General features: G+C 39.0%; 1 protein-coding gene across 1 annotated transcript in view; it reads left to right on the forward strand.

Moving 5' to 3' along the window:
- Nucleotides 1–19,454, forward strand: part of LOC310883482 (uncharacterized protein) — a 121,384-nt gene that overhangs the window by 45,047 nt on the left and 56,883 nt on the right. The window contains exons 5-8 of the mRNA XM_083803925.1: nt 4,288–4,389; nt 5,124–5,203; nt 6,992–7,224; nt 11,231–11,498. Coding sequence (XP_083660051.1) covers nt 4,288–4,389; nt 5,124–5,203; nt 6,992–7,150 — 341 coding nt within the window. The 3' untranslated portion in view covers nt 7,151–7,224; nt 11,231–11,498. The remainder of the gene's footprint in view (nt 1–4,287; nt 4,390–5,123; nt 5,204–6,991; nt 7,225–11,230; nt 11,499–19,454) is intronic.

Here is a 19,454-nt window from a genome sequence, read left to right on the forward strand (position 1 = left end):
GAAGAACCCTAAAATACCCTATTAAAATATACATCTAAAATGAACATGCTGAATTTCAGAAACAAAATTTTCCGTAAACTCCTAATGAAGAGTTTTCTTTTAAATTTTATACTTTTTATAAATATGCTTTAAATAGAATATAAATATTTGAACAAGTGCTGAATTTTTAATTTGATAACATTTCAAAAATTCCAAAAGTAAATGGAAATTTTTAGCTAGTTCTTAATTAAGTTTCAGTTAACAGTTTGGTTTTGACATAGTTGAAAGATTGTTACTCTGATATCTCAGAATTGCCAGCCTAATGTGCAATGTTATGACAACTTCCAGGTGAAGAATATCTATATATCCACATCTATAAATCATTTTAACTAAAGAAATCATATTTGTTGTCTCTCATGGTTACTTAAGGTAGGGTGGGGCATATTGTCACATTATGGTTGAGACAAGTTTTGCATTAAAGTAAATTTCTAATTGTGAGGAAAAAAATGTACAAGAAGCAGGTAATCAAAATTTTTATAAATCACGGCAATTATGAAGAAAGAGAAATTAACATGCAAGAGATTCATTCAAGAGATCTTATGCAAACATGACTAATCAGTAATTACTGCTTACTTTAAAAAGAATGTATTAATAAAGATGATATATGAAGAATATAAAGCAGATAACGGTCTTATTGATAGGAAGTGAGGAGCAGAACAGAAGTTACACAACACAAAGTGAAGGTAACTTCTGTGTTTTTCTGATATAATCTATGATTTCTTTCTTCTTTTCCCATCATGGTGGTGCTCTGGATTTCTTTTCCCCCCCTTGGTGGATATGGCTTATCACAGCAGTGTTGCTTTTCAGTTTTAAAATTCCAAACAATGACAAAACAATCCGGCCCCTTTCCCTTTGGGGGTGTTATTACACTTTATCCTATTTGGGACTAGAAATATATCTATAATATGTCTTTGTTAAAAATGTTTAATATTTTCTAGTTTTAGTTCTGATAATCCAATAATTATAGTTTCCTCACTGATTAAAACCATAAGTACTAGGTTTCTTTTAGCATCATAGTAAGAGAAATTTTAGCTGTTGCACCATGTTTTGTCAATTGGCTGACGTTCTTTTGGTCCTACACACCCAGTAAAACCTTAAAGATTTACCTGTTGCATAAAAGACTATTTTTTTTCTCTCTCTCTTTAATTAATTAATTTATTTATCTATTTATTTATTTTTCTTTCCCTAGAGCATGTCTGTATTTGTTCTAAGGTAATATTTGACCTGCTGGTTGAAGTGTTTTCTTTCTCTTGGCTGGCATAGATGTGCACCAAGCAAATTTAGCCAGAATATTTTGCCAAAAAATTATCTACCTTGAGTCATGCCACTGCAAATTTTGCTTCAGAATAGCTGTAGATATTCTGTGATATTTGATGATGTGATATTCGATCTCTAACTCTTTGTTTTTGTGATATGATACACCAGAATTGCTCACCGATCTGGGTTATTACCCAACATTGCCACTGTTTTATCTACTTTATTTTATTGAATAGGAAGAAATTGCAAACCTATCTGACACTGACAAAAACTTACGTCCTTGTCTGTAGGTAGAAAACCTTTCTGAACAATGTCAGTACTTTTTCTGAAATGGGAGATGGGGATCACAAAGTGGTGGAGTTGTCTGCCTCACATCTCACTGCTCTTTCCCTATTTTCACTGCAGTGTCTGCCTCCTACATTGTTTCCTTGCCTTTTTGCAGACTTCTATATGCATCTGGCAGACATCAGTTACCCACAATGACTCTAAGCACTTTCCCTATAAAGCTAAAGATCTTGATCTCTTATGTCCTTGGGTTTTATTTTTGGTTGGAGGGTTGGAGGGTTCTTATAATATCATATAAGAAAGAAATCTTGTGGGAAGGGTTAAAGTGAAAAATTCTAAGATCAAATAGCTATTACTTCTCACAATCCATCTCACAGACCTGTGAGATCTGCCTTGATTTTGATTTTCTCACAATAAGTTCAGAGAAATAAGTTAATGCAGAACTAAAAATGTAGTGTACGTGCAATATACACTATACTTTGGGAAGTGTAGATGCAGACAGAACACTCAAAATTTCCCTGTCTGAACAAACATTGTAATCATCTTGAGAAACTGATTAGGTCTAGTAGGAATAAAGTTGTTTTACAACTGAAAATGGAAAATTATTCCAAAAATACTTTAGCAAAAGGAGTGAGATTTTATACAAATTTGGCCAAATATTGACAAATCCAAATATTGATATTGGCCAAATATTGACAAATATTGACACACAAGAATTTTCCATGCTGGGCCAGTTTCAGAAACCTAAGCTGACACAGGGGTTTCTTCTTGAAGACTCACTGAAATAGCTATGGCTACTTAAGACCATTCAGGGTGAATAAAGGTTTCAGGGTTCAACTTGTGAGTAGGGAAAATGAAATCTTTGGATTTGAAAAGTAAGGCTTTCCATCCATTATTTTCAACTCCCTGTCTTCCCCTTCCTTTCCAAACAGCTGTTTTTGCACTACCATGCCAAAGAGACAGGTAGAGAAAAAAAAGAGTCTGAATATTGTAAGAACGCATGATTCATGTAAGCTGAGAATTAGTATTCAGATTTTATTCCTGCTCCCATGGTTGGAGAGAGTGAGGAGAGTAAATAACAGTCATTAGAGTTAAGCATTTTATTGGTTGCTTTAATTCAGACATTCCTCAAATCTGAGTAATGAATAAGTCTAGCTCTGCCTGTCTACTACCTTTTGGTTGAGCCCAATTAGAGCGTATGATGACTCAGAAAGCACACTGGTTTCAGGGAGTTCATATGGTGTAAATTCAAGGAGACTGAACTTAGTTCTTGCAGTCAGGCAAGAAAGGTGTTTCCGTACTGGTTGTAAGAAAGATGAGAAGTATGAGATCATGTAGCTAGATCTTGTACTGTGAATGGTTTGACTTGCTGTAGACTTCATTTTTGCTGGAGTCATCACTACACAATATTTTTGGGAAAAAAAGGGCTGCATAAGATCACTGAGAGACATTACTCTGCTGTGTTCCCTCTGGCAATCCTGAATCCATGAAAATAGACCATCTTGGCACTGCCTCATCCTCTGCCTTGTTCCCAATTTGAAGGAGGGGAAGACTGAGCACAGCACAACAGCTGAGTAGCCATGCAGCCTTTGCACTGATCACCACACTACCAGAGCACTTGGAGACACAGAGAAGAGCAGAATCACCTACTAAAGAAGTTTGTTCATCAGGGGTGCTAACTCACTGAATCATTGGTCTGAGTTTTGGAAACAGTGACCTCCACCATCTTAATTCCCTCACAGATTTAACTTCTCATTACTTGTGCTAACCAGTCTCTCCTGTTTGGACCACATTTTCTTGAATATCAATTCTTAAACCTGATTTGGGCATTTTTTATTTTTTATTTATTTAATTGTTTTTATGCTCACAGAAACCCTATGCTGAGTTTCAAGTTCAAAATCTTTTACACTTTTGCACTGCACAGCTTTGATTTCCCCTGTCTGAAGCTATAGTCTGGAACATCTTTCTGATTTTCTGGAACATCTTTCATCTCTCTCATACCCTGTGAATATTGTTTAGTTTCATCCAGAGGACCTCAAAATATATCATACAGAAATTTTCTCTTTAAGTCTTGCTTAACTTAGTAGCCACTTGATAGGTGAGTTTTCAGTTCCTCACTTTTTGCTCAGAAGCCTGGAATCCTGTGGTCTGAACTGGAAACTCCCAACCACGGCAGGGCGTTGGAATTGATGATGAAGCTGTCCATTATTTAGCTGTGTTCCGGGACATCTGCTGTGCTCTTAGTCTTGCTTCCAGGTCTCTGTGACCATTGTTTGTCCCTTTCGTGATAGTATTGGTAGTCAGGGGAGGTAAAAATTGGGTCTGAGGTCTTTGATGGTTCTTGTGACCATAACTGTGGAGCCTTGTACAGATTTTCAGATAAAGCAGTCAGAGCTGATTAAGAGGACCTGTTCCAGATCAGCACTTACTACCCACTTTGCAAAAATTATAAAATCTGAATGCCACAGCCGGACTCCATATAATCTAGGGAGGATGTTGCCTCCTACCTGTCACCTTGCCTCGTGTATGTACTTTGCCATGTGTAATACTCTACTAGCCTCAGGTGTAAATCCACTAGAGCACAATGATTACTGTTTTATTGTTTGTTTGTTTGTTTGTTTGTTTGTTTTCTTCAAGAGTCTGATTAATGGCAAAGCTCTGTGAATAAACCTTTTTTTTTTTTTGTTTCTTCTGTCTCTTTTTTAGCTAAGATTGCTGACAAAACCATCTCTCCTGTCTTAACAATACTGATGGAACAGACTGAAAAAGCAGGATTTCAAAGAAACACTGAAAATTCTGATAACCAAGGTACTTCTCTCATCAGGAGACGGAGCAAAAAGAATTCAAGATGCTGTAGCCTTCAGTTCTAGAAAAAGAGGAAATGCTAAAGTTGCCATTTAGAAATATAAAGGAAGGAGAAATGAAACATATCATTCTTGTTCCTGGTTTAACCACTGTCTTTTTTGTTTGTTTTATATCTTATCTAGAAGTCCAACCCTTTAGGAATTAACGTGACCAAACTGTGTTCTGATTCGCTACACAGTGAAGATTATTTTCTTGTTTACAATATTGATCTTTTTACCATATTAGGGGCAAGCTATTATTTTATTTTATTTTATTTTATTTTATTTTATTTTATTTTATTTTATTTTATTTTATTTTATTTTATTTGGTGGGGAGGAGATGGTGTAGGGTTTAGTGGTTAAAAGGCATGCCCAAGGTACCTACTTTTTCTTCTGATATCATTTCCTAATTGAATTGTGGTGTCAATGGCATAGTATTATAGCACTGCGAAGCACAAAGATTTCCAGGGATATCCATGGTAACTCACAGACTGAAAGCAAAAATGGTTATATTTTTTGTCTGGTTTGACAATGATTAGCATTTCCTATATGAAATCCAGTTTGTCTGCTGTATCCTGCAAAGCATTTGAAGAGACGGTGAAAGACTAAGGTCAGAATCTTGCCCCTAGATAATAGTCATATTCCATCTCTTTTCCCTCAAATCTTTTTCTTGTCTTTTGCATGTTGTAAACCTACAAGTGAAGAACAGGAAGAAGAAGAGATGTCATTCTGACTTAGGAAAAACTCACTGCTTATTGAAAGAAGATATATATGGTCAGGTAAGCACAGGGGTGACATCAGAACTATGATCTTGAGGCTAAAATATCATTGATGGGGGTGACAAAGCTTCCAAAATAATGACAATGCTTTTTTTTTTTTTTTAATGATGGGTCAAATCACTGAAATGGTGTGGGAATTAGGAAGTGAATTAATTCTGATTCATGCTTACATTAACTTAGGGGTTTTCCTGATCACTTTTTGATCCAGTAAAAAACATATTTTCTGGCAAATCTATGTGTGTCCTGTTTCTATGGCACTTCTGATCTCATCCTGGATAATAGAGCAGTTTCTACTTGTTTCTCCATGACTGGAATGTAAAACCTAATACTGAAAATCTGTGCCTTGCAATAGCTGCATGGAATGCTTTATTGAATTGTCAGCAGAAACTGCAGAAATTAACAGAGCAATAAATGAAGTAGTGCTAAGTATTAACTACAGTATGTACTTTCAGTAAAATCACATTTTTTTTTTCACATTTCTTGAGTGAAGCTTTCTGACTGTTGGGAGATATCTTGAATATCTTATTCCAAGACTAAAGGAAAACTACATAAAAAATGTGAACTGAAACAATTTCTCTTTTCAAACTAATCTCAACACATTGAAAAACCCCTCCATTATGAAAGTAATTATTATACACCCCAATATTCAAACGACTGAGTTTTTTCATTCAAATGAAGATCTGTATCATGCTCAAATGATTAAAGAGCTTGGTCACTGCAAGTCATATACTTCACAGACAGCATGAATAATGACATTGAACAGACTTTTTGTCTAGACTTATTTACCTTTTCTCAGCCTTCTTGTCTTCTTAAAAATATTGTTAAACATTTATTTAAATTTACTTAGACTAATAGCCCCAAAGCAGTAAAGAATGTCTGCTACATAAAAAAGAAAATATGCTAACTTTTCTTCATATTCTCCCCTTTTCCTATTATCATTTTCTAGCTTCCTAATAAAACAAAATAAAAAATAAAAAACCACCCTTGTTTTGAATTCTGTTGTAATCCTTAACTAAAGGACCTGAAATTTATATAATTGTACTCCCTGTTAGTAATTCCATGGAAATAATTATGCCATTTTGACTTAAAAACTTACCATTTCTACTATAACAAGAAAGCACTTCATGGGTTGGCATGATTTCCTATCATGTCCTGAAGAGTCCCTTATTCTTAATTCTGTGACTTATTTAGCTTTGATATCATCTTTAATAACAAAACAATATAATCAAATATTTTTGAAATTAGTTCATTGCAGTTGAGTACAGGGATAGCTGGAAATTGTCTTTTTTTTTTTTTTTTTTTGTCAAAAGGATTTCTGGTAGTGTGCCTGGTGGGGAACAAAGAAAGGACAACATCTTAGAATCTGGGCTGATGCAGGTTAGAGCTTTTCTGAAGGCTCAGCAACAGGAATTTTAGGAGCCTGGAGATCTCAGCTGCAGAGCCAGGAGTAGAAAACTCCTTGGTTATGGGTTTGCCAGATCCTCAAGCCTCAGAGCAGGGAAACTAAAAGCTCTGTTGCACCTTGCTTTCTAGTTCCTTGGGGGCAAGGGACTGAGAGTGCCAGCAGAGATAATTCAGCAGAGCTAAGCCTGGCAGCTCAGAAGGGCCCAATTAAGACTAGTGCCTGGAACTTGGAGACAGGCAAATTAATTTTAGGATTATAGTGTTGAAAGATTGCATGATAATTTAGGCTGGAAGGGACCTCAGAAGGTCACTAATTCAAATTTCTTCTCAAAGCAAGGTCACCTCTGAGCTCTGACCAGCTTGCTGGGGGTTTTATCTTGTCAGGTCTTGAAAATCTCGAAGGACAGAGAGCACAACTACCCTGGGCAACCTGTTCCAATGACATCCTTGTGGGGAAAAAGTTTCTACCTGTGCTCTGTAAGAATCTTCACTGGCAGACATATATTTATACTGTTGTTGACTGTTGGGGTCAATCTGCCATAAGAAATGGTGGATTCTTCATCTCATGTTACCTTCAGGACTAGATGATTTTCTGGGGAAAAGGGCTTTTTTAAAAGGTAAGTTGTTATTTTCTGCATATCCAACAGTTCCTTGTGGCCTTAATTTAATAACTACATGAAGAGACATGCTGTCACCTAGTTGGAGAAAATGAATGAGCTGTTTTTAACAACAAAATAATTCTGATTTCCTCAAAATGTCTTTTAAGTGAAATTATTAAAAGTATCTTATAGCTATGGAGTTCACAATGAACTGAAAACTCAGTTTGAGAAACATGCTTTTTCTAATCTGTCTTTTGAACTTCAATACTTCTGAGACATTCCCATGCCATTTAATAAACAGATAACTTAAAAAAGAACAGGGATATTCTCAGAATCACATGAATAACCTAGTTTATACATGTGCAAAGCCATTAGAAGAAAATGGTATTAAAAAAAAAAAAAAGCAAACTGCTGTATTTCATGTTATAGAAAAATATACGGTTTCCTGCCTTCAAACAAACAAACAGACAAACAAAAAAACAAACAAAAACAACAGTGGTATTTCAAAAATGTAGTTGCTGAGTGCTACCCTTCACTAATACTTTCGCTGTTGGGCTAGTGTTGCATTCCAAGCTACCCGACAGCAGCCCCACAGTAGGGGGTCAAATAGGGCACAGAGGTGGGTTTTGGGTTCTTCTCTTGCTTTTCTTTCCTGCTGTCATTGTAACATGCAATAGGCTATACGACCAGAAAAAAGGACTTATTGCTGGGACATTATCTTTGTCATAATGACATATTTTAGACAATTTTGTCTCCTTTGCTACCATCAGATAGAGAAAGGGCAGCAAGATAAACTCAATATGGATGTTTACTGTATCATTCCATACTGAACACCCAAACCAGGAATGTAATCACATATGATGGAGTAAACTCAGTTTCACACTATTCAGAGGTGGGCAGTTGTATTGGGTTTATGTAGTAAGGTTTTGGTAGCAGGCTGGGCTGCAGGGGGGGCCTCCATGAGCAGAGCCCAGAGGTTGCCCCATGTCTGATCAGAGCTAGCTCCAGCCAGATCTGAAAGGGACCCACTGCTTCCTGGAGACGAGCCGTGAGTGATGCTGGTTGGGCCTCTGGGAGAGTGGATTGAAGAAAGAAAAACAAACAAACAAACAAACCTGCTGCACAACAGCAGCTGGGAGCGAGAAAATGTGAGAGAAGCAGCCCTGCAGCCCGCAAGGTCGGTGCAGCAGGAGGGCAGGAGGTGCTCCAGGCACACAGCAGCAGTTCCCCTGCGGCCTGTGGAGAGGCCCCTGGTGGAGCAGGCTGTCCCCCTGCAGCCCATGGGTCCCACACGGAGCAGATCTCCACGCTGCAGCCCGTGGAGGAGCCCCCGGTGGAGCAGGTGGATGTGGCCTGGAGGAGGCTGCGGCCCATGGAGAGCCCCCGCAGGAGCAGGCCCCGGGCCGGAGCTGCAGCCCGTGGAGAGGAGCCCACGCAGGAGCAGGGGGTCTGGGGGGAGCTGCCGCCCGTGGGGGACCCGTGCTGGAGCAGTTTGCTCCTGGGGGATGGACCCCGTGGTACGGAGCCGTGTGGGAGCAGTTCTTGAAGAGCTGCTGCCTGTGGGCAGCCCCCGCAGGCTCAGTTGGGGAAGGACGGCATCCCGTGGGAGGGACCCCACGGGGAGCAGGGGCAGAGAGTGACCGTGAAGGAGCGGAGGAGACGAAGCGTCAGGGACTGACCACAGCCCCCATTTCCTGTTCCCCTGTGCTGCTTGGGGGGAGGAGATAGGGGAAGGTGGGTCGGGGGAAGGTGTTTTTACTTTGCTTTTAATTTCTCACTGCTCTAGTCTGCTAGTGATAGGCAATAAATTACATTAATCTCCCTATGCTGAGTCTGTGTTGCCCGAGACGATAACTGCTGAGTCTCTTGAGCCCTTTCCATTTTTTTTCCCCCTTTTTCCTCTGTTATAAATGACTGAGTCGCACCCAGCGCTGTTTGCTTGCCTCTATTCATTTAATAAATTGTAAACTTTGATTGTAATCCTATTTGGGACTCAGTCATTTATAACACCTCTGAGGAGAGGGAGTGAGAGAGTGGTTGTGGTACAGTTTAGTTGCCCAGCAGGGTAAAACCATTTCAGCAGTGAAAATGTGCAAACTTCAAATCATCCAGATTTAAAATGGTTAATCTCTGTTTACCTGCTTTTATCTGACTGACCATCTTACTCAGTAGTTTCAGACAAGTGCTGATTATTTATCTAAAGCCACTCAGCTGCAGAGAAAACAAGAAAATGAGTGGGTGTGTACGGTACAAGACTTCCACCAAGTATCCAATTTCCACAAAATTTCCAAGCTGAAAGAATTATTTACCAGTTACTCCTCAATGTGAAACTCTTCCAAGATGAAAGGACAGAAATTGGACAGGAGAGAATTTTGTTTACCTCAAACTGTATGGCCTGGAGCAAAAGCAAGTAAAGGTGATGGTACATATGCAGTATCAATGCATGGTAACCCACCCTTGTCTTTTATCACTACCAAAGATTATCAAATGGTGGTCACTGTCGCAGTGCAGTTTGGTGAATGTGTTATGTGTGTGCCTTTTCAGGAGCAGCTCACTTGATCTTAATGGTAATACAGAGAAAAGCAGAGCTGTAGGAGCGTTACTTGGCGTTTTGGTACTTACTCCTAGCCTCATCTACTGTTTTGTATGCTATTCTTTCTCCTTGTTAACTGAGCTTGCTGGGGCAAGTTTGGCTCTTTCCTCTTGGTGTGGCCACAGTGTGTAGTGTAATGGGGGTTTCTATAACTGATTTGGATTTTCAGAGACTAATTACCGTGGAAAAAAATCCAGCCCTATGGGATTTAAAAAATAAAGAAGGTAAAAAATGATGTCACTGATGGGGATAAGTAAATCCCACAAATTTTAATTAATCTGGCATAAACATTTAAAGTCCAATTGTGGTCTGATTTTCCACTAGTGATGGTAGCATCCTGCTCCCTCTTTTGGGTGCTGGAGAGTTATACTCTCAGACTTTGTCTGAAGTTCAGATATTATACGAGATGAATTATTTATAATGCCTAATTATACAAGAAAAAGAGATTTGACTTGAGTGAGAATGTAGAAAAAAGTGATCTTGTGTAATGCCTGCACAATTGTAAAAAGGCTTTGTCTAGAAAAAAAAAAAAAAGAAAAAAAAAGGAAAGCTTCAATCTGAATCCTATCCAAGGATTGTCTTTCTATAAAGAACTGAATGAGTGCTAGGGTGGAGATAAAAATACAGATAAAGAGAAAACAAATAATTGTTTGCAGTAGAATGGAAAGAGTGGGATCCATTTAGTATGTGCTTGTGTGGGCTCCTGTAGTTTGGCAGCTGCACTGGTTATGTTTCCACCACGGAGAATCTACATAGAAACTCTTCAGTCCTTCTCCCCATGGCCACAATTCTTGCTCTGCTGTCCCTGGGGTCCTCTGGGGTCCTCATGATACCTTCCTTATTTTCTAGTCCATCAGGATATGTGCAATGCCTGCCTTGGAGTGTATCAACAGTGACCACACACATAAACACAATTGGTAGCAAAAGTGGACAAAAGTGGAAGAACTCTGGTATTTCTTATCAAGGACTGGGCTATAAATAAGACTCAGCATGAAACAGGAAAATGACTGTTTTAACTAATTTCTTAGTGGTAGTTAAGGACCTCTTCAAAGTTGATCCCTGCTTTTCTTTTTTTTTTTGGCTGGAAAAATATTTTTTTCTCTCTTAAAACTGTAAAAAAATTTCAAAAACCTCACAAATTTTATCATTCTTTGAAAATTTTCAGTTTTCAGTTGTAAGTTTTGGCTTTGCTGAAAATCTAAGGATGTATGTTGCACCAAGGTTGCCCCTGTACTTACAAAGACTTCTGGTTTAATCTGAGAAATATACTAATATCAAGTATCTAGCTAAGCATAGCAAAATTTAATCTTTATTTTTAGTAGACACTGGAGATGATAATACTGAGTAATATCTATCCTGGGGGGAAAAAAATCACTCAAGTTTTGCTTTTTACAGATTATTATTATTATTTTTAATGTGTTTTCCACACAGATGAGGCTACAGCTATGACCAGACAGAACCAGTAGTGGTTTTGGCTTTCCTATGCTCCAAGGCAGCCAGGCAGATTTGGCACTGAAACTGCAAGGAGTTGCAAGACTGAATTTAAGTCTCTAATCTTGCACATGGAGACATCTAAGCAGGCTCTTGAAGAAATACAGAGTCAGATGTGCTTGCACATGAACAATGTTACACCAAACAAAAGAAGTGGAGACCCATCACAAGTATATGAGGGTTGTGTGATGTGTTCAGCAGGAAGTCAGTAAGTGTGTTTAAAAATCTACTGACAATCAAATAAGCATTTCTTTCCATGAGCATTAAGAGTTTCCATAATTTATTTCAAAGCACCTGTTTTAGTAGTGTAGTTGAATCTTTTGGAAAAAAAAAAAAAAAAAAACAAATGAGAATTTGCCACCTAATGTTGATCTGTTACAAGGTTTGGAAAATTTTAAAGAATACTTTGTCTTTGGTAGGCATTCAGATGGTGATTGGATTTTGAATAACATATTTGAATCTCTGAAGATTAAATAGAAAGAGTAGTGAAGCTGTATTTTAAACAAGGCTGTCAGATTTTAGTGCTCTCCAGTATGACTTGAGCATCTAGGAATGAGAGGTGTTTAGTGGGATAATGGCATGTATTTTTATGATCCTGATGCAAATTTTCTGAGTAATGAATTGACTAAAAATTGTGCTTTTTTTTCTTTTTATGTAAACAGCTTTGGGTGAATCTGTGATGCGGAGGACTACTTCTAAACTATTCTGAAATATAAAAAATAAAAATAGAGTATGAAGAAGAGTGAAGCATTTATGTTAGAACTCCTTTTAGCTCAGAAAGTGTTAGGAGAGCTAGAACTTGATATTTTGTTGCTTCTAGAAAAGACGAAGGGAAGGACAAGAAAAGGCCTCGTATTAACTTTATGTGAAGATTTATTATTATTGGCCAGGATTATCTGAAAAGAACTTTGCTGTTATCCTGTCAAGCCAAAATTTATCCCATGGATGCCCTTTCCAGCTCTGATGTTATTTATGCATGGTATTATGTATAGACTATGAAGTCCAATATTCCTTAGAGTCATGGTAAAACTTGTAGAAACGGAAAGGATACCAAAGCACCATGTCTCCAGCTTTGCAATGAATATTGATGTAATAGCATATATCTTAAAGTGTTGTATAGAAATTCTGCAATCATTATGGCCTTTTGAAGGCTTTCTGTGATATAGCTTTGGGTGATTTGCCATTTTCATATAAAGATAGAAAATAAAGATAGACTGCTCTCCCAAATTCCGTAAGAACATTAAATAGCTAATTTTGGGGAGCCAGATGTCCTATGGAAGCTTAGCTTTACCTGGGACTACCTAGTTATTATTTGCTTTGGAAATTTCCAGATTTTACTCTTAGTGCTGTGAATTAAAGTTTGTTCTCCTAAGAAAATGTTAGTGAGAAATGAGGATACTCTAACCATGGACGGTCTGGACAAGGGTAATTTAGAGACTCCAAAGGGACAGCCATTAGACATTTTGATTTGGCCTCTGTAGAAGTTTAACTCCCTGGGTTGGCTCTGGAAGGACTTTCCTTTGGAGCAAAAATTAACCTCAGAGAATTTTGTATGTATCCAATCTGGTGGAGAAAATAGCCAGTTTGCAGGAAGGTGGGAGATAGGAATTGTTCCAGATGGAAGCTGTCATCCTGTGTCCCAGGTGTACTGCAGTGTGGGAAACCCCAACAGCTTTCCACTCCTGTATCACATCAGCATTACAGCACAGAGTGACCTTTCTTTTCTGCAAAAGTGTGGCAGAATAAGGTTCTTTCCATCTCAAGGAGTGTCTACACAGGAGGAGTGGAAACTGACATACTTAAGCTATAAATTTGTAGAGTATTGAGCTCATTACAAGCTTCAAAGAGAAGACTATGAGTTTGTGACTCATTAATGTCAAAAAATATTTTGAAAAGACATTGAATAACTTGAGATTTTTGTACTGGGTTGCAAGTTTTCCTACATTCCAGGGGTAGCTGGGTTCCAGAAGTTACTGGAAGTTAGGACATCAGGCATGGGACTCGTGTTATTCAATGTACATATCCATGATAAAGATAACTGTAAGTGAGCTGATTATTCTTTTATAGTCATTAAAACATGATTAAGTACTTCTAAGACGCAGTTCATCTAATTATTCACATCTAATCATGCTAATCACAGTTCATGAATATTAGTGTAGAAGTTGAATATAGGAGAACTGAGCACTCCAGAACTGCCTAGTCCACTTGCTCATTATTCTGATGTTCTTCAGTGGTGTGATTCTTGGGCATGTAAGCATCTGCGTGCTGTACTTTTGAGACTGGAAGTCCTGCCAAATCCTGCCAAAGTCCTGCAGACCCAGAGGTCTACAGCAAGCTAATGTACTGCCCCAATGGCATCATGATCTGAACACAAAAGCAGGCTGGGAGAAAGAAAGACATAAGCCCAGTTAGCTGGCTGGAAACTGAGACAAAGATACATTAAAGAATGTCCCCAGACCGGGGTGACCTGAGCCACCAAGGGTTACTTCCATCCTTACCTGTCTATTTCAGGTGATAATTTCTTTCTCCTTACCCACAGACCTGCATGAGGGCCATCAATTTAAGAGCTCTGAAGGAAAACTGGGCAAAACTATTTTTTTTTTTAATGAAAATTAATTTTCTCATGTTTTATCCACTCAGCTTGTTCCAAGGTCTTATTCTGTTATAATTGCACTCATGAAGTTGCTACTATTACATGAACGAAGTTAGTGTTTTTACTATATTGTTGGTTACAATTATATGGAATAAACTTAAGCAGATTAAATAAGTAAAAGAAGAATCCGTAGTGCCAGGCCACCTTTCATGAACTTTTGTGTATTTGTGCAGCTAATCTCTTCACTGGATTTTTATGAGGAATGTTTGCATATTTATCCAGCTCAATTGTTCTGTGCTATAGTCGTGCACCCATTTTATCTGTACATTTCTAGAGCTCTGTTGAGCCCTATATATAATTCTGCGCTTGAAAAACATGAAGACAAGCAAACCCCATGGAAAATAACAATGCACAGAGCATAGCGTGTGACAAATTCTGTTACATTAGTACTTGAGCCATTACTATCTCACAAAACTGCTTCTGTGAATAGCTGCATTTTTCATTCTTCATTCATTGCACAGAGAAAGAATGACTGAAAATGCTACTAACAGGGCTGGATTCCTTCCAGCCAGGAAGGCCATTGTTTATAAATCCTCACCAGGCACAATGCAGGGTGGCACTCAACCAAAGCAAGCCACTTGTAGGATTTATGCAAGGACCTGGAATTTTCCACTGACCAAGACAGGTTCAAAATCCTGCAGAGGGATACATTGGTAGGGGACCATAAAAATAACATCATGATGTGTTGAGTAACATTCAACTAAAGGTTAACGTAATTGCTAGGAAAAACCCTCTGCTAATTGCAGGCTGTCCTGTCGTTTAAAGCTGTTATAATCAAATTGCTTTCAGAAATGTAACTGAAGCTCAGCTAATGTAGTCTGGTATTTGTGTGTATGTGACAATTTGAATGACTTCTGAAAAATATCTAAAATAACGATTTTACTGCCTCAAGGGTGGGGTACAAGAGGCTGGCAGGGTCTAGATTGTTTCTGTTACTGAAAAGGAAAGGACAGGAGCAAAACAAGGGCTAAGACTGGGAGCAAAATGGGGAGAGGAAAGACTGCAGCAGCCACTTTATCTTCTGACTGGAGGAGGAGGTTGACCTAAACTTTGCCCGTGGCCCAAGGTACCCCCATGCCTCTCAGCTTTCCAGAACTTAGACTTAGATAAAATAGGCAGTGGAAGCTGCCCTCAACAGCCTGTAATCCCCAGTATCTCCTAGTTAACTCTTTAGGTACTTACTAAACACAATAGAGGGTCTAGTTCATACAAAGGCATTTGTTTTGCAGTATAACACCTAGTTTTGATAAATTAATACTCAAATACACAGCCTAAGCAGAAAAAAATGCAATGCAAGCAAATGCTGTGGCTTACTTCTGAGCAGTTTTCCAGCAGCTCCAAAATTGTAAAAATGTTTTTTGCATTACAAAAGAAAGTGTATACCCAAAACCTTGTGTACATGTCTATTGGTTCTGCCTTGATCCTCCAGATGTGAATAAAAGGGAAACAGAAATAACCACTTCCAAGACTAATAATAACAATATTAACAACAATAGAATATTTTAGATTCTGTCTTTATGAAGAAAGCCATAGGGCACTTTCTGAATGCTAGGTAGATTTCTTTTGCCCAAGACAAACAGGAGCCCCACTGAAAACCTCTTATGCAAAGAGAGGGCTTGGTTAAGTTCAGTGATAGCTGAAATAATGAAAATTAGCACCTAGAAGCAACACTATTCAAAAGTTCAGACAGATGCTGGGATATGTTGGCACTGGGGTTCCTGTGAGAGCTTATAATTAAAATAAGGGTTGAGGAGTAACCACTCTGTGAATCAGCACCAGGCGGAGGGCCCAAATGTGTTTGTTCATAGCTATGGCCCTACGAGCACTCGGGAGACATTTGGGCCTGGTAGTTATGGAAAAAACAGGCTGGAAACTGTGGCATGAACTTTCCAAATTTATCCATAGTTTGCAAATCATCACTTATGTCCAAGGAGATATCTGTTTCCATCTTTGTCTTCTCCTCCTGATATAAACTACCTGCAGAGAACTACGTATTTACCAGCAAGTCACGCAACTTGCTTCTCTCCAAGCATCCACTCCTGTTTCGTCCTTGAGTTGCTATGTGGTTGCATTTGGGCTTGAGTGAGCACATTTTCTCTTCCCAATATTCCATAGTTTTTAGTTTATTTATTGAGCATTTTGCATTCCCTGTGCTTAATATGTAATTTAGAGATGTTCTGAGCTGGAAAACCAGCTGTTAGCAACTACACCCTGAGCTGACATAATTTCAGCACTGGGTGCAATGACAATGAGCTGTTGGGAGACATTTTGGTGCCTTTCCCTTGTCTTCAGTGGACTGTTCCCAATTGCTGTGCCTCTGCAGACCTCCCCAGAATGCAGCTGTAGTAGCAGCAGCAGCTGTAGCAGCAGCAGCCCTTGAAACCTGCTATGCCTGTCCACATAGCTGCCACTGCTCCCAAAGGCATGTGGGACAGCTGCCCCTCTGAACCTGCAGTGCCATGGTCCTGACCAGAGGGACAGAGAAGATACCTTCCTGGAGTTACTGCAAATGACTTTTTACCCAGCTTAAATAACTCTCCAGTGGGTTTTGTTGAAAGTGGTCGCTGGGGTATGGTGGAAAGGAAATGAAATGTTAAATAACAGCTTTACCCTTGCAGCTTCCCCACAGTTTCATAGCTCCCTGGGCTGTTATATTGGAAGTAAATGTTTGTACATGCAGGATGCTATCTAAAGGATGAATGTTTATTCTGAGTCAATGCTGTGTTGGCTGCTCAAATTCCGTGAAGATCTTTATGCTTATATTATTGATGAGGCCCCTACAAAATGGATGCATGAGAAACATGCTGCACCAAAAGCAGCATGGCCAGCAGGTTGAGGGAGGTGATTCTTCCCTTCTGCTCTGCTCTCGTGAGACCCCACCTGGGGTACTGCATTCAGTTCTGGGGCTCCCAGAACTGACAGGACATAGGCCCATTGGAGTGAATGGAGGGGAGGGCCGTGAGGATGACCAGAGGGCAGGAGCACCTCTCCTATGAAGACAGGCTGAGGGAGTTGGGGTTGTTCAGCCTGAAAAAGAGAAGGCTCCAGGGAGACCTTGCAGCGGCCTTCCAGTGCCTTAAGGGGACCTACAGGAAAGGTGGGGAGGGACTCTTTGTCAGGGAGTGTAGTGACAGGACAAGCAGTAATGGCTTTAAACTAAAAGAGGGAAGATTTAGATTAGATATTAGGAAGAAATTCTTTACTGTGAGGGTGGTGAGGCACTGGCACAGGTTGCCCAGAGAAGCTGTGGATGCCCCATCCCTGGAAGTGTTCAAGGCCAGGCTGGATGGGGCTTTGGGCAACCTGGTCTGGTGGGAGGTGTCCCTGCCCATGGCAGGGGGTTGGAACTGGATGGTCTTCAAGGTCCCTTCCAACCCAAACCTATGATTCTTTGATTTTATGAAAGAGACTGACAGCATTCCTCTGGGTACTTCCTTACATCTCTATACCATGTCACAGTGCCTTTTCAACAGCCTTGGGATAATTTTATTTTAACTGTCCCCCATGTTTCCAGATGAAGCCCACCATGGAGCTGTCTGACATTTCATCCTGCTCAACTCTGGGGTGCATGGCTGTGCTGTAGGCAGGAGAAGGAAAGCTGTGTAAAGCATTTGCTGTAGAGACCTCTGTGATTCCAACAAGATCTGCATTGTCCAACCTTGGGAAGTCACAAATTATTTTGAAACATAAAAGCTGAAATATTCTTTGTTTGCTGTTAGCGTGCACCACATTAAGGCACTGTTTATTTGCATACAGATAGCGTGCGTTTTTTACAATATGCCTAAGCAGAGATTTATGTGATAACAAGTCTGATGTTTATCACACTGTTAGTTTGCCATCTAGTGGCATACCGAAAAACTTATTTTAATCATATTTCATCATCTCAGTGTAAAGATCCCTCAAACCAAAACCAAAACCAAAACCAAAACCAAAACCAAACCAAACCAAAAACTAATTTTATTTATTTATTTATTTATATATTTTATTGCTAATTGATTTTAGTAGTCTGTTAGCAGAAGAAAGTCCAATACCTTCTGCTCAATGGTCATTAATTAACATTTTATTCCTAGACTTTGCACTTGGTTCTTTAAGAGCAGATGCTGAATCAAGGTGTGGACAACTTTCAGACTCCACAGGAGAACTGCTGTACAGACCCAACTGCTGATCTCCATCTTAGGCCTTATTGTTTTCAGAGTTACCCTAGTTTTCTGTAAGGCCCTGAGAACAAACCTGCCTATTTTTATACAAGTATTGAGGAATCTCAAAAAGTAGAATCTGAATCTGGTACATCAGAAAGCATTGTGAGTATGACAATGGGCCTTCAAGGAGAAGGTACGTCAGGGCAGGATGAATGAGACCTGAGCAGCCCCCGACAGATAATTGTTCATTCTGTTCCACAAAATTTTCTGGTTCTGATGGTTTCATAAACCTATCTGGGTGGCACAGATCCAGTGCATCAAAATCACTGCTAGTGGCAAGTGTATCTTAACATCTGAATGCCCACAGTGGGGAGTAAAACTTGATCTATCACGCACATAGAGAACCAGTGCATGTCTTCCCATTTTGCAGCTACTTTTTACATACTTATAAACTGCTACAGTAAATCTTAATCCTTTCTTCTCTACATTAGATACAGTTCTAACAAGTTATTTTCTTTAAATCCTCAATAATTTTTTTCCTGTCTTACAGATTTTCCCCAATTTCTCCACCAGTTTCTTGAAATTAAAAACGTATTTATTTATTTATTCTAATTAACTGGTCATTAAGAAAGCATAGGTTCAAAAAAACCATAGCATCACTACTTAGCCAAATGAAAATGAATATCCCATCGTGGAAAAAAAAAACAAAAAACAACCAAAACAACAACAAAAAAACCCACCCTCTTCTATATCTGTCTTGTTAAGACAACTATGAGCATGCTTTTTTCAGGGATGAATATTCATTAGGAAAATTAAAAACCTCTTATGATCATCCTCTGACAGTCTCTTGTATGTTCCATGTGTGGATATTTATTCACAGACACCCCATATATAGTTTACCGGATTTTGGTCTTGTATGTGCAAGTAACTTGCTGCTGCACAGACCTTAAGGTCCATTTGCATTTCTTAGTTTAATTTCACTGTCAACCTCTTCAAGTATATTCTGCTCATTAGAGAACAGATATTTTATTAAAACAAAATTCTTTAAAGATCATTGCTCTGGGATAACCTATATATGCACAAAAGTACAATTTCTACTATAAGGGCAAATAAAAGTTTATAAACTTCTTTGGTTTTTCAAGTATCCCATCGCCTGTAGGACTGGAACCTCATCCCAGCCAAATGCTTCCATGATCAGTCTGAAGAAGGTTAAAACATGCAGGGAGTCAAGCTGGGTTTGGGCATATCCAGCAATCCATCACCTGCAGTTATAGGAACTGAAAAATATTAAAAAGGCATTTCAGGGCTTGGGTGACCCTTCTATGTAGTGCCTGGTTTTCGTCTCACTCGAGCATAAGAGAAAGATAGAATA

This window comes from Anser anser (genome assembly GCF_964211835.1).
Source record: "Anser anser genome assembly, chromosome: 1".
NCBI classification, from domain to species: Eukaryota; Metazoa; Chordata; class Aves; order Anseriformes; family Anatidae; genus Anser; species Anser anser.